Genomic DNA, 15,955 nt, shown 5'->3' on the forward strand with positions numbered 1-15,955 from the left:
AGACAGACAGACAGACAGACAGACAGACAGACAGACAGACAGACAGACAGACAGACAGACATGTTCAAACAAATATATATTAATCTACATATATAAAACTGATTAAAATCATAAGAATATGTTAAAGGACGATAATAGCCTACGTAGATAACACAAATGGGTCCCACAAAATCATTTTTGACCCTTAATAGCCAGGCATGTTTCGGCCAAACAGCCTTCCTCGGTGGTCAAAGGTAAAAATATCTAACCTCAAGACTAAACTTATTGAATATTACTTATTGAATATTACTTATTGAATATAACTTATTGAATATTACACTCTTCATGACTGAGGTGAATTGGCTGCAGAAAATTAGGGGCGAAAAAAGGGAACTCTCGTGTAACAGAGTTACGTTTTGTTCCCCTTCTTTGTGATTTTTTTAAAAAAATAAAGCATCTGACTATGGGAAAAATCTTCACCAGCTTTGTGAAGGACAGAAAAGGTCAACTGAGGAAAGAGAGGTGGCTCTCATCGTGAAAACAGAGCCTAGTGGCAGATATCATTGGATTCATGCGACTTAAAAAATAAAAAGGCAAATCCCAACAGGCTCGAAGTTAATAGATATGGCTTTATTTGGTTTACTCAGATAAGTATTTGTGCATCTCAAAACTGCCGGTCGCTGAGTTTCCCACCCGTCCCTGTTCCGATCAGGGTAGCCGATGCTCTCGCCCTCCGACGCCTCTGAACACGGAGTGAGCAGAAATGCACCCCTTTATCACCGCCTGCCGCCTGCCGAATGGCTTCCTGATCTACAGCTGTTCAAAGGCACCCGAACCCCTGGCTAGGAAGACATCCCCCTGATATCCCAAAGGCCTCTCTAGGCATTCCCGTAGTTTTACAAAAAGCTACAGCATGCACTCTGATCAGAAAGAGCCGGGAAGCATGACAGTGGGGGGGGGGCGCGGGGGGGCTTTGAGGTCACATAAGAGACTGCTGAGAAAGGCGGGATACAGGACAGGACCCCCGATGGGTCAGAAGCTGACTCCCGACAGCCTGGGGGGGACATGCAAAAGAGCACTTGTTGTCTATTTTAGGAGGTATTGCCACCAGGTCTCGGTGGTCTGAAGTTTTGAGGGCTGCAGCCATCCTTCTGGGGTCTCCAGAGGAAAAAGTGAATTCAGGCTAGGCCCAGAATTCAAGCAAGGGAGGTCACTTTCTGCTCGGCTAGAGAACCACAACCCACAATATCTTATCAACCTCCACCCCACGGCGCCAGGTAAAGGCAGGCTCTGCCAGGGCCCACACTATCCCATCATCTGCCAGACACTACCTCCAGACCCCAAACCATGGCGCCTAGCCTCAGGATACGAGCTACGACCCACTTAGGAAGTGCAAATTCTGTCTTGGAGTATCAGCTGGTTTGGTCCTCAGTTCCTGGGTTCTCTTGGAAGACGATCACCCAAAGGAGCAGCCAGCCAAAGGCACAGCTCAAATGAGGTATCAGTGGTAGCCAGAACATATTGCAAGCTGCAAAATATGATGGGGAAACTGAGATCCCAAGCTCTGGTATAGTGTGCATACACAGCAGAGGGAAGCAGAGGATAGAGGCGAGGTATTGGGGTTTTGCCCCGGCGATTATCTCCTAGCGGAGGATACAGACAAGTCCTGGTAATGCCATTTAAATGGAGACTTGAGAACACTATCTTTTCCTCCCATGTCGGGATATCAGAGAACCCTAAATTCTCGTTTTGAACAAGCAGGACACCCCAGTAGCCAACGAGGCACGAATGCCACACAAGGAGTGCCGGAAACGAAGCGCAAGTCGCTAGAACGAGTGGAAATTGACTCTCTGTGCAAATTGTCCATGCCAGGAAAGAGAGACAGATTGCTGACATCCCGCAACAAGTTGCCAACAGGCAAACGGGTGACCTCCCAACGCTGAGAGTATTCATTGCAGCCACGTATGAGAATCTGTGGCTCGCACAAAACGCTCGCTGCCATTGTATGAGACGTGTCTTCTGTCAGCCGTGGAACAGTCACCTCTATGAACATTCTCTGGATCACGAGAGAATCTCGAGCGAGCCAAAATGACAATTCTCTCGCACGCAGCGACAAGTGTGGAACAGAGGCATTGCAATCCTCGCAAAAGAGAACCTGGAACCTGGCGCTTTCGGCAGAGAGCACATTTGCCCTGTCAACTCATACCCTTGAAGCTGTCATCCCAGGGGGAGGTGGGTGGGCGCCCCGTAGAAAGCCCAAATCCAGTTTTTCTAGGAGTTCGATCTTGGATCCAAGGCTAGAGCCGGTACCCGTGAAGATGTCGTCACAGAAGGCAGGAGGACAGGCCCCTTTGGCGTGTGTCTTAGAGGTTGCTCTCTCGTACGAGTCCGCTGAGGCTGTGAGGGCGCCTGCGCTCCAGCCGGCGGGCCGATAGCAGGCGGCGCAAAGATGAAGTAGAGCTTAGATCCTCGCAGCTCTGTAAGTGTATCGCTTCCGGGGACGACCGCTCAGCCCCAAGCCTTTGTAGCTGAAAACCAAGGCAGGAAGAAGTGTTAACAGGGACTTGATTCACATAAAGTATAGAAAATGAGCCAGAAACAGTATGGATACTGCAGAAAAAATTACCTCTGTCTGGCTCAGAAAGCAGCATTAAAACTATAACTTTAATAGAAATAACTAAAAATGACTAAATCCAACGGAACATCTTGCAATTGGAGTCGGAATACTTTCCAATTGTGTTATTTATGGATTTTCACTGAAGGGATATCAGTTATACAGAGACTTTCTGTCTTTTTGTGTATACGTTGGGATCCCTTTTTCGGTTTGTGGTGTGTTATCCATGTTTTGTATTATTTTTCATTGTTGGTAATTGGCTTATTTGATATCGTCATTTTTAATGATTTCTATTAATTATTTTCTATTATTTCTATTCTATGTAATTATTTCTCTAATTATTTCTATTAATTATTTCTAGTTCTATTAATTATTTCTATTAAAGGTATAGTTTTAACACTGCTTTCTGAAATTTTCCTGCACTTGATTCACATTCCCCAGGAGTCCAACTTTCCTGATTGCAGGGCTCAGCTCCACTATTTGAAAAGTCCTCATCACAAATAAAGTGCACCGAGCTCATGCGAAATGACCCTATCTAGGGATCGGAAGCAGGGTAACTCAGAAAGCATGGTTTCCAACGAACCTCTTCTTCCAGAGATTAACTACATGGTTGCATTTTGAGGTGGATCAGACAGAAAACAACAAATTAAAACCCATACCCCAAAGAGGTAGAGTCGTTTTGTCCCGTGATGGTCTCAGCCCAAAGACGTAGTCACCAGAGTTCTTGCAAAAAATTCCATGTTCTGCTTCGTGTCCCTCAAATGCAAACATATCCCCTTTGGATATCCACTTTGGATTTATACCCCCTTTCTTTCCTGTGAAGAGTCTCAGAGGGGCTTACAAACTACCTTTCCTTCCTCTCCCCCCAATAGACACCTTGTGAGGTAGACAGGGCTGAGAGAGTTTACAGAGGACTAGCCCAAGGTCACACTGTAGGAATGTAGGAGTGGGGAAACAAATCTGATTCACTAGATAAGACTCCATCACTCATGTGGAAGAGTGGGGAATCAAGCCTGGTTCTCCAGATTAGAGTCTACCAGAGGTGGGATCCAGCAGGTTCTCCCAGGTTCCCGAGAGTAGGTTACTAATTATTTGTGTGTGCCGAGAGGGGGTTACTAATTGGTGATTTTGCCACGTGATTTTTGCCTTAGTTACGCCCCTCCTCTCAGCAGTAGCGTGCAGAACTTGAAGCAGTCTAGCAGGAGGTGCACCGGCGTGCGTGGCAGCCTGCGCCTGCGTGCATTCATTTCCCGCCCAAGGACTGGCGCAGCGGCTGCATCCTTGCCACAGCCCTGCCCAGGAATGCCCTGCCCCTGAAATGCCCACCCCGCCCCTGTTGTGCCCCGCCCATCCCCATTGGCGCTACGCCACAGTTTGAATCCCACCACCATGGGAACCTGTTACTAAAATCTTTGGATCCCACCGCTGGAGTCCACCTGCTCTTAACCGCTACACCGACTGAATACCCCCTCAATACAATAAAACGGGAGCACCCACAGAGAGGGTTTTACACCCTCAAGGGTCTCCCCAAGTATGCTGAAAATACCATTACTTGGGCGATAGAATAGGAGATTAAGAAAGCCCCTGCCCCCACCCAGTAGCCTGTTAAGGACAGACTTGCTATAGCTAATGTGCCAATTCTGGGTTGGTAAATTCCTGCAGATTAATTCCTGGTGAGGATGGAGCTGTTGTGATTCCAAGAGAACTCCAGTCCCTGGTTGGTTGTTGGCGAGCCGATGCAGGACTGAGCATGCTCTAGAGCAGAGGTGTCCAACTCCAGCGCTTCGGATGTTCGTGGACTACAATTCCCATCAGCCCTTGCTATTGCCATGCCAGCATGGGGCTGATGGGAATTGTAGTCCACGAACCTCTGAAGCGCCAGAGTTTATGACCTGCTCTAGGGGGGTCATAAAATGTTGATATTAAAACACTACGCCAGGCTGGAATTTTCGAGCGGGTGAGTGCAGACAAATGGAGGATTTTTGGAAAAGTTTTGAAAACCTTTGCAAAATGTTTTCGGAGGCCTGTGAGGAAAGAGCTACTGCCAACTTGCCAGCATGGCGTAGTGGTTACGAGTGGTGGACTCTAACCTGGGGAACTGGGTTTGATTCCCCATTCCTCCACAGGAGTGGTGGATTCTTATCTGGTGATGTGGATTTGTTTCTCACTCCTCCACATGAAGCCTGCTGGGTGACCGTGGGCCAGTCCCAGTTCTTTCAAAACTCTCTCAACCCCACCTACCTCACAAGGTGTCTGTTGTAAGGAGAGGAAGGGAAAGGAGTTTGTATGGTGCTTTGAGACAGGCTGGATGAACATGTGTCGGGAGTGCTTTGATTGTGTGTTCCTGCATTGTGGGGGGTTGGACTTGATGGCCCTTCTGGTCTCTTCCAACTCTACGATTGTATGATTCTATGATACTCCTTACTGTTGAGAAAAGCAGGGTATAAGTCCAAACTCTTCCTCGTCTCTTCTTGCCCAGTGTAATCCTGTACTAGTTGCTACAGAATTAAGCCTTGCTCAGTTTCGTAAAACTTGTTTCCTAATAAGCAAAGAAGACAGCTCCTTACCCTGAGGAGCTTAAAATCCAAATTACCGGTTTTGAAACCAGTTTTACGTCCCAGTCACCCTCCTGTCAAAGTTCAAACCGAGAACCTCTCGCAGTCTCCGAGCAAGGCTCTCCTAAGGCGAGTCGAACCGTGAGCGGAGCGAGAAGATGCCAATTCAGCTAATACATTTATTTATTTCCTCCAATGTCCTAATCCTAAAACTGGCTCGGGGTGAATTACAGAACGAACAGCAATGCCGTAAAAACCATCTCAGCATGCTTAGAACCCAGTAAAATTAACAGCTGAGTAAAGATCTGATTATAATTAATTCGAACTAAAAATTTAATTTAACCACGAAATAAATACATCATTTAAACAATTTAAAACAAGTGAAAACCATTGAATAAATGTAATTAATAATGCAATACGTGGAGGGTGTGATAATGGAGGTGGTAGATTTTGTGTCCCTCCCTGTCCTCGCCTCACCTCACAGATGTGGCGAGCGCACGGATAATTGCCAAAAAGGTATCGATGGCATCAGACGGAACAGTGTAGGTTTATGGAGCCGGGCACTTCGTAGAGGCACCGCTTTTGGACTGGACGCTTCATCTTGAACAGCCTTGATGTTTCTCAGCGTAATCTACATTATTTATCTACATTATGCTTTAATTCAAGCGGTCAAAAGTTGAAATTTTCAATTTCAGTTTTATGGGTTTTTTTAAAAAATGTAAGCCACCTTAAGCGCCAGGAAGGAAGGACGTATCGCCAAATAAATATGAATAATAAAATCACCTTTTATAATAAAATAACCTTTTAAGCAAAGGATATATATGACGCATACAGACGCGGAGGGGCTTGGACAGATGTGCATGGAGGAGAAGGCTGATTTATGGCTACCAATCTTGATCCTCTTTGATCTGAGATTGCAAATGCTCTTTTAACAGTTCAGGTGCTCGGGAGCAGCAGCAGCAGCAGAAGGCCATTGCTTTCAAATCCTGCATGTGAGTCTCTCCCAAAGGCACCTGGTGGGCCATACTGCGAAAGTAGCAGAGAGCTGGACTAGGTGGACTCTGGTCTGATCCAGCTGGCTTGTTCTTATGTTCTTATGTTCTTATGAGGGGAGGAGGAAATGACACCCAAGGCAACACTCCGTTTCCTAAGCGCTCCCCCCCCACGGCCACATTGACACACACGTGCTCCCACTTACTTTAGCCAGTGGGAGCTCAGTTTCAGGGTGCCCGGCAGTGGCCCGTGCCGGACTCGCAGCCTGGCGGGGTGGGGTGGGACCTAGGGGAGGGGTGCGGGGCTTATTCTCCGTGATCCCTCTCCCCCCGCTGACCAGCTAGCATGAGCCCAGGGACATGTGATCCTACATGTTCCTAAGGAGCTTCTGCCTCTGATGACGTACGAGCTATTGCATGTTTTGGACACATGGCCCAAAAAAGCCCTGTAACAGTGATGTATTAACCTTTTCGAGACCCAGTGCCTGAACTGCAAACTCCAAAACCCACTTATTTACCGCAAAGTGCCAACACGGCAATTTAACCTGAATACTGAGGTTTTAGTATAGAAAAAACGGTTGGCTCAAAGGCAATAATGCTACTCGGGAGTAAGCTTGGTGGTAGTCGGTGGCTTTGCTTTGAAGCCAACTGTGCAACGCTTCAAACGGGTGAATCACTCCAAGGAGGGTTGGGTTTACTCCAGAAGCAAACCCCATTGCCAGCAACCGAGCTTTTACTCTCAGGTAAAGGATCACACTTTCGCTCTTCCCAAGTGAAAATCTGCAGGGCTTAACAGCTTCTCTTAACAGGGTTACCTAAGCACTGCTCTCCCCAAAATCCAGGGTCTTAGGTTTAATGCTAATAATCTCCCTGAAATCACTACACTATTATCACATGATGAACTCCATGCACGCGTGCCCACAGAGAGGGCTCTGAGTGCCACCTCTGTTCGTGCCAAGTGGTTCGCCAGCCACCACCGCCGTATAAGCTGGGAACGCTCCAGGATAACGCACAGGATTCACGGGACGAAGCAAAGGGGCACGACAGTTCAGAGGTTCCTTGACGCATCCCCAACTTGACAGGAAGGCTGCATTGCAGAAGTCTTCAGCCAATTTTAACGCTTTAAGGTCCTGTTTCACAGGGATGTCCACATACATAAATTTCATTAGGATATTCAGGCCTGCCGCCTTTGGATTTGGAACCAACCCACGTGCTGATTTTCATGGACTCCCCAGCAACTCTGGCACTTTAGATGTCTGCGGGTCAGAGGCATAGCCAGGGGGGGAAATGGAGCCCGGTGCAAAATCAGAGTTTTGGTGCCCCCTCTATGCTCGCTTGTGTTTTTTGTATTTTTTCTATGTTTTCTGGTTTCAGCCTCTAGAGGGCGTAGCCTTGTAAGGTGAGCACCAAAAAATTTAAGGGTATCTTTAGGAGACTCTCCTGATGATCATTTCCAGGTTTGGTGAAATTTGGTTAAGGGGGTCCACAAAGTTATGGACCTCCTGCAGCAGGGTAGCTCCATCTACTATTATTGGCACCCACTGGAAACAATGGGAGATGGGGAGATCCCTTTTGGGGGTCATCTCACAACCTGGACCCCCAAACCAAACTTCTACCAAACCTGGCTGGTATCAGTAGGAGACTATCCTGATGATACCACTCTAAGTTTAGTGAAGTTTGGTTCAGGGGATCCAAAGTTATGAACTCTCAAAAGGTAGCCCCATCTTACTATTAGCTTCCATTGGAAACAATGGGTAGATGGGGTGTCTCCCTTTGGGGGTCCATAACTTTGGACCCCCTGACCCAAACTTCACCAAACTTGGCTGGTATCATCAGGAGTGTTGCCGGATGATATCCTGAAATTTTGGTGCTGCTATCCTAACAATTGCGCCCCCTGCTGGCCAACAAAGTAAAAACACTAAAAATATCAAAAATACATTTTATGCCCCTCTAGGAAGGCATACCGGTGCGACAGCGCACCCTCTTCCCCGTGGTAGCTACGCCACTGCATGGACTACAATTCAGGGATTTTCTCCTTGCTCACAACACACACAATGACAAGTTTGCTGCTTTCTTCTCTTCCTTGACTCTGGCGATGGCGCAAAACCCTCTACTCTGGGGTTCTGATTTATCTATTAGGCTGACAAAAAAAAATGGTTTTAAAAAGTATTATACAACCAGACATCTGAAGCCAAAGAGCTGGCTGCTGAGTTCAAACCGAGCACGGAGCTGCATAGACTTGCAGATGGCCCGTTGTCTTCTCAGAGTGAAACCCTTCTCCTTCTCCTCTTTCCAACATCATCAACCATTTTCTCTTGTGTAAGATTCTTTTTTTAATTACATCAGAAACTAAGCAGGGCCCACCCTGCCATCCTATTAGAGACCACCGAGGAAGCTCAGGCTTGCATGACAGAGGCAGGGAATGGCAAACCACTTCTGTCAGTCTCTTTGCTTAGGAAAGCCCTTACCAATCGGCTATAGGCCGACTGTGACTAGGCGACACATCTCTCTCTTCCTCCCGGCAAGAAAAGCAGCTTTTGCATGGGAAAAACGGCCAAAAAGAATAGGTGTAAGCCACCTCCAAGGCCGCCAACGAAAGTGCTTCACTCTTGATTGCAGCCCCCGGAGGCTGGTTTCCCTTGCTTGAAGGGCAACTGTTACATCCCACCGGCATGGTGGGTGGGTGGGTGGGTGGGTGGGTGGGGGCTCTGTTTTTGACAGCCATAGCCTCAAACCATTCTGCCACCCCTTGCGCATCGGCAGTCCTGTGCCAAAATGGGGAGCCCTCCATTCTTGCATTGGCTCAGTATAGAGATGTAACAGCAGAAAAATTGCACCCGGGGTAAGACCTGATTTTTCCACCTCACCTGGCCCCATTTACCTCCTCCCCTGGGCTGTCAGCCATCAGCCACATCCACGCCACTGCCTATGCTCTTCCAGTAGCCCCTTGGGTGGAGAGATACAGACTGTGCCCATACAGTGGGCCCAGCTGAAGCCAGCCACAGGCGCGGCAGTGGCGTGAGGGAGTTGGGCAGCCTCATGGCCTCCCCAATCTGGAGGAACTAGGTTTGATTCCCAGCTCTGTCACTGAGCTGTGGAGGCTTTATCTGGGGGAATCAGACAGCCCTGTACACTCCCACACACACGCCTAGCTGGGTGACCTTGGGCTAGTCACAGCTTCTCGGAGCTCTCTCAGCTTCACCCCACTTCACAGGGTGAAATACTCTGAGGGGGGTAGCTGCTAAGAGATTGTAAGCCCTTTTGCGTCACCTGCAGGCGACAAAGGGGGCATATAAATCCAAACTACTCCTCCTCCTCCCTCCTCCTCCTCCTCCCTCCCTCCTCTTCTCCTTCTCCTCCTCCTCCTCCCTCTTCTTCTTCTTCTTCTTCTTCTTCTAACCTGGTCTGCAGAGCCAGAGGTGCTCGGCCCAGCCACTCCCGGCCCCACGGCCCAGCTAGCTCTCTGCTGGGCCATATACAGGCCCTCAATTCTCCGGCTGCCTCTTCCCCGCCCCTCCACATCAGCGCCTTTTGTCATCTGGCTGAGCAGGGGCAGGGCAGCGCCGCCAGCACCTGTCCGCCACAAAGAGAGCCCTTCCTTCCCCGTTGGCCTCCCTCGTGCTGGTGTAACCATCCTGCACTAGCAGGGATCTTAGAGTCCTCTCCTGTGCTGCAGAACTGTCACCTTATGACCCCTACAGGTGGGTAGAAGCAGGTGGTGGCCCTCTGGGCATAAGACAGGCTCAGTGCTCCCACCAGTGCAGGACAATTCCCTCGGGACATCTAAGGGAGAGGCGGAGAAGGCAGGGCTCTCTCCGTGGCCAGGCCATGCTACGCAGGCTCCTTTGCTAATTGCCTGGAGCGCCACAGCTGCAAGCAACCAGGAGGGCCCGGGAGGCCGTCGGGTCAGCTGGGACAGGTCAGCTGGGTAAGAAGCAGGGGGTGTGTGGGAGTAATCTCTACATGACGCACGTTGGCTGCCCTTCACAGCCTGTCCCCTGGTTGCCCCTCAGAGAAGTTCACTTCTCTGGGCTCTAGTGCACCCACAAGGACACAGTAAAAACTTGTCTGGACTTCAAGGTCTCTCGGCTACACCTGCCATGCAGAGCACCTCTCCCACACCTCTTCCCTGAACTGACTGAGGGAGCACAGTGACCCTGCTCTATGAGCATTCCTATTTCCAGCCCTGGACTATACACCCCTGCAAAGAGAAAGGACTCAAGTTGCTAATGTGTTTATACCAAGTGTTCTGCCCAGTGTTGTGTGTTAACCCAGTTCTCCTTCCTCTGACTAACCTCCTCTCTAATAATGACAGTGTCAGCCTGTATTGGCCATTAGTCTTGTTTGTAATCCCATTAGCTGCCTCCCCCTTTCGGGCATTCTCGAACGTGGCACATCAAGCTAATGCCAAACTCATTAGGATTAATAAGCCAACCATTAAAGTTGATTTCTCAATCTCTTTGTCTTTCCTTGGAAAGACCAGATTCCTTCTTTGTCCTAGGAGATAGTTGCTGATCACTCTGCATAACTCTTCTATGGTCTCTTTTTCCCCTATAAGAAGCCTTCTCCCCCCCCCAGTGTGTGTTCAGTATCTCTTGGTCACCTCTCTGTTTGTGATATTGTTCCACAATGCAATTTTTTTTTTTTCTAACAGAGCTATGTGCAGGCTTCTCACTCAACACTGCTTATATCCTAGGACTGTGTGTGTGTGTGTGTGTTCTTGCTGTAATTGATTACTGTGTGTCAAAGGCCCCCCCCCCTTTATCCTCTTAAAAAAAAATTCTTTGTTAAACGCGGCTGCCTCTCTTGCAGAACCTCTTGCAAAGGCTGATTTCTGCAAACGTAGGGCAACCGAGACCTTGAGCTTGCCTGGCCTTTTGCCAAGTCAAGACACATCATTGCATGCAAGAGCCAGCAGGGTGAGCTTCAAGGGTGTAGCACTCCACAGGGACAGGGGGGGGTCAACTGTCCCCGAAAGCACAACAATGGGCCCCCCTGCAAAATTACTCACTACCCCTCTCTCTCCCCTGCACTGACCTGGAAGAGCTGGGTCAGTGTGGGGGAGGTGTTTAAAGACAGGGCCACGCACCCTTCAGGAGGACCTTGAAGGGGCAGGGGCGCAGGGTGCCCCCTCCCAACTCTCAGAGCCCCACATCCCTGGCCTCCGTGCAGGCCTGCTTTTGCCCTCCCCCTTTAGTCCCTGTGGTGAGCCCAGCCTGGCTCACTGGCTCACTGGTGTACTCGCTGGTTAAGAGCAGCGACCTCTAATCAGGAGAACTGAACTTGTTTCCCTGCTCCATATAAAGCCTGTTGGGCACCTTGGCCCGCCTCACAGTTCTCTCAGGACTCTCTTAGTTCCATTCAATTTCACAAAGTGTCTGTTGTGGGGAGGGGAAGGGAAGGAGTCTGTAAACCACTTTGAGTCTTCTTAACAGTAGAGAAAAGCAGGTTATAAAAACAACTCTTCTTCTTTGTTCAGTGTGATATTCCACCCAGCTTCCATTGTGGTTTTTTACAAGGCATGGCTGCCCTTTCTCCTCTTCCCGCAGTTGGCAGGCAGGCACTAACCAAGGGATGTAAGCTCCCTCAGACACAGGGCCTTTGTTTTCTGTGATCTCTCCCTTTTCTGTGGCAGCAACCACAGCATTTCTACATGACTTTTCTGGCTTCATACCTGCTTCTGGCCCTGGGGGCAAATATGTCTAATGGTTTCCGCTCCCGGCAACGCCATAGATTACGCTTTGACCTGTTCAGAAAGCGAGCCATGAGTCCCCGGGTTCCATCGGGCACACCTTCAAGTCCCCTAGGGAGCCATGGCCGCCTTGGGCAGGTGCTATGTGGATCTTTCCACGGTGAACCTCTCCAGCTTCACTTGCCTGCATGGCGGCCCTGCAGCGAGGGTGGCTCATGCTCCAACGGATGTAGAAGGCATCCCTCCAAGTTTGACCCTGGGAAGACATTGTGAAAACAGTCAAGCGTGGCAGATGGCCACAGGGTTTTACTCCTAGCAGCTGAGAAGCCCCGTGAGCAGCAGTGGCATGCAGTGGCTAAGAGCAGGTGCACTCTAATCTGGAGGAAATGTGGGTTTGATTCCCTGCTCTGCCACTTGAGCTGTGGAGGCTTCTAGAGGTGGGATCCAGCAGGTTCTGCCAGGTTCCCTAGAGTAGGTTACTAATTATTTGTGTGTGTGCCGAGAGGGGGCTACTTACTGGCGATTTTGCCACGTGAAGTTTTTGCCTTAGTTACCCTCCGCCTCTCTCCCTCAGCAGTAGCGCACAGAACTTCTGAAGAAGTTCCAGCAGGAGGGGCACCGGCGTGCATGGCAGCCTGGGCCTGCCTGCATCTGCTTCCTCAGCCTATGATTCGCAGTGGCTGCGCCCCTGCCACAGCACCGCCTCTGGAATGCCCGGCCACGCCTGCCAGTCGTGCCTCTCACCAGCCCCATTGGCGCCACGCCACAGTTTGAATCCCACCACCATGTAGGAACCTGTTAATGTACCTTTTGGATCCCACCACTGGGAGGCTTATCTCAAAATTCAGATTAGCCTGTGCACCTCCCACACACGCCAGTTGCCAAGTGACCTTTTGGCTAGTCACAGCTCTTTGGAGCTCCCTCAGCCCCACCTATCTCATATAGGTGTTTGCTGTGTGGGGGGGAAGGGAAAGGAGACTGTCATTCCCTTGGAGTCTCCTTACAGGAGAGAAAGGGGAATATGTAAACCCAAACTCTTCTTTCTCTTCTCTTCTTCTTCTAACCAACATTTGTACAGCAGTCCTATTATTCCACAATAACTCACAATGGTTACAGAAAGAAGTGAACCAGTGGTGGGATTCTAATAATTGAACAACCAGTTTGACCCTCTGCCACATGCCCCTGTGCCCCACCCACTTACCACCTGGGCAGAGGAACTTCTTCAGGGGCGCAGAGGGGGCAACAGGGCCTTGCTGCCACTACCTTGAAAGTCCACTTGCTCCCCTGGGAGAGGGGGGGATGGGGCTTTGAGCGTATCAGAGCAGGCTGCTCCTGGCTCTGGAAATTCTCACTCCCCCTCCCCTGGGAGAGGGAACGATGGGGCTTTTAGCACCTCCGAGCAGCCGGGCCGGGAAGGCTCTTCTGGCTGCTCTGGGGCTCGAAAGCTGCTTTTGGGGTCACCAACCAGTTTGCCAAACTCAACAAAAAAATTCGCAAATAGCTCCCACCGGTCCAGTGCGCACCGCCTGAATCCCACCACTGGAGTGAACCCAGCTGGAGGCTATCTCAACAGAGGCGAAGCTGGGCCAAACTGCGCCCGGTGTGCAGTGTGTTCTTTCCGCTTCCTTCCCCCCCTACAGCACCCTCCACACGGCAATACACACACACACACACACCACCCCCCTTCCTAATTAATTTACCTTCGCTCCTTTTCTTTTTGTGGTACTTTTTGAGGCTGAAAAAATGCGGCCTAGTTACAGTCTGCTGAGAAAAGCTGCCTGACGTAACTATACTTCCCAGGAGACCTTGTGAGCCCCCAAGGTCTCCTGGGAACTGTAGTTCCTCAGGCAGCTTTCCCCCTGAACTGTGACTAGGCCTCGTTTTTCGGCCTCAAAAAGGACTACAAAAAGAAAAGGAATGAAGGTAAGTATGGGATGGGGATTAGGGTGTGTGCGTGGTCCGCGGGGGTGCCGCGGGGAAAAGGGGGGGCCAGGGGGTGACTTTACGCCCCCCCCAGGCGTGCGCCCGGTGCACGACGCACCCCCCCCGTCCCCTTGGCCCGCCGCCACTGTATCTGACTATCGCTGCCACGGCCTTGGACAGGCCACTTTCGAAAACATTCTTATTCAGACTTTACTTTCTCACATTCTCTGGGGAAACGGGAGGGGGACTTATGCTCTTTTTCTCATCCTCTTTCTCTTTCTCTCCCTCTCTTTCTCTTTCTGTCTCTTCTGGGCAGGGGCGGCACTTGGTGAGTGGGAGCTGGGGGATAAACATGAATGTAGAAGCCAGATCAGCAGCACTTGAAGTTTAGAGTGCTTGTTGCCAACTCAATACAGACTACTGATCCTGAATCCAGAGTCTACTTATTTTTATTTATTTATTTATTTATTTATTTGTTCCACTTTTATGCCGCCCTCCCCCAAAGGGCTCAGGGCGGTTCACATCACAATATAAACAAGCGGATAACAGAATAAAATACTAAAAATTCATATCAGTTAAAAGCAGCGCTCCTAATTCATAATCAGTTAAAACAGATGGCGTTCAGCCATTAACTCCTCAACTCCCCTGAGAGGGGAACAGCGGATCTTAGTTGTTAATGGGCACCTATCAGCAGCCGGCCTCCCCAAAAGCCCGGCGGAATAACTCAGTCTTACAGGCCCTGCGGAACTCATGTAGGTCCCGCAGGGCCCGGACAGCTGGAGGAAGAGCATTCCATTCATCTTCGAGCCAAGACCTAACAGGCACCACCGTGCAACAGAGACGTAGGAACAAGATGTTGAACTTAATTGGTGATTATTTTATTTAAGCAGAACTGATTTTATTATAAATGTACATTTGTTGTAGGGATGAATTGCGTAAAGTGTAAAGTGTTTGTTGATAGCCTACCGTATATATTGGTGTATAAGACTACTTTTGAACCCTGGGAAATCATCTGTAAAGTCTGGGGTCGTCTTATACGCCGGGTACGTAGTCTTATATGGCGAGTATAACCCAGACTCTATATTTTAACTGGGAAAGGGGGGGTCGTCTTATACACCCAGTCGTCCCATACTCCGGTATATACGGTACCTGAGACCGGCTTCTGCCGGGAAGGGCAGGCTATAAATTGAATGAACTAAAAATGAATCCTGAGGTGATGGAGAATTTCTGGATGCGGTAGCTTAAAAAAAATCAAAGAGCTTATCCTTCGTTTTAGCTTCAGCCTGAGCACATCTCTCAAACAGGATTAGAGGAACATTTATACCAATTTTTAATCCTTGCTCAGGGCTGAAGCGAATCGAACGTGTGTTTGCCTTTTTACCTTTTAATAAAACCCTTTTCTGTTTGGGATTTCAGCAGTCTGAGCTCTGTACCCACCCCATGCCAGCCCCGTCAAAAGTGGGGCCACAGGGGCGTATCTTGTGAGGGGATCTTGTGATCAAGGCCCCACGTGCCTAGTTCACATGGGGGCGCATTTGGCTGCCCCTACCCCTGCAGACCAGAAGGGCAAATGGGAACGGGCAGGAAGGACAGTGATCAGGATTCAGGTGCGGCCCACATGCTCCTCCCTTCGAAGTCTGGAAGCACCAGAATGTCCAGGAGCAGGAGCTGCGTGAGAAAGTGAGCTGTGCGACCACCGCTGGCCACTCTGCTGCCCCCCCCTCTCTCCCCCTGTTTCTCCCTCTTTGTTGCTCTCTCTTTCTCTCTTTCTCTCTCTTCCTCTTTGTTGCTCTCTTTCTCTCCCTGCTTTTCTCTTTCTCACCTTCTTTCTCTCTCTCTCTCTTTCTTTCCCTTTCTCACTCTCCCTCTTCCTCTCACTGTTTTCTCTCTTTCTCACCCTCTTTCTATTTCTTGCCCTCTTTTTCTCTCCCTCTCTCCCCCTCTTTTCTCTCTTTCTTTCCCTCTTTGCTCCCTGTTTTTCTCTTTCTCACCTTCTCTCTCTCTCTCTCCGTTTCTCCCTCTTTGTTGTTCTCTCTCTCTCTCTCTTTCTCTTTGTTGCTCTCTTTCTCTCCCTTTTTCTTTCCTGCTTTCTCTGCCTGTTTTTCTCTTTCTCACTCTCACTCTCTCTCTTTCCCTTTCTCACTCTCTCTCACTCTTCCTCTCAGTTTTCTCTCTTTCTCACCCTTTCTCTTTCTNNCCC

The 15,955-nt window shown here is 49.5% G+C and overlaps 1 protein-coding gene across 1 annotated transcript in view; it reads left to right on the forward strand.

The window, feature by feature from the left end:
• Positions 1–15,278: 15,278 nt before the first annotated feature.
• Positions 15,279–15,955, forward strand: part of LOC125436542 (protein FAM189B-like) — a 15,820-nt gene continuing 15,143 nt past the window's right edge. The window contains exon 1 of the mRNA XM_048503635.1: positions 15,279–15,427. Within this exon, the coding sequence (XP_048359592.1) occupies positions 15,279–15,427 (149 nt within the window). The remainder of the gene's footprint in view (positions 15,428–15,955) is intronic.

Source organism: Sphaerodactylus townsendi, linkage group LG01 (genome assembly GCF_021028975.2).
Source record: "Sphaerodactylus townsendi isolate TG3544 linkage group LG01, MPM_Stown_v2.3, whole genome shotgun sequence".
NCBI classification, from domain to species: domain Eukaryota; kingdom Metazoa; phylum Chordata; class Lepidosauria; order Squamata; family Sphaerodactylidae; genus Sphaerodactylus; species Sphaerodactylus townsendi.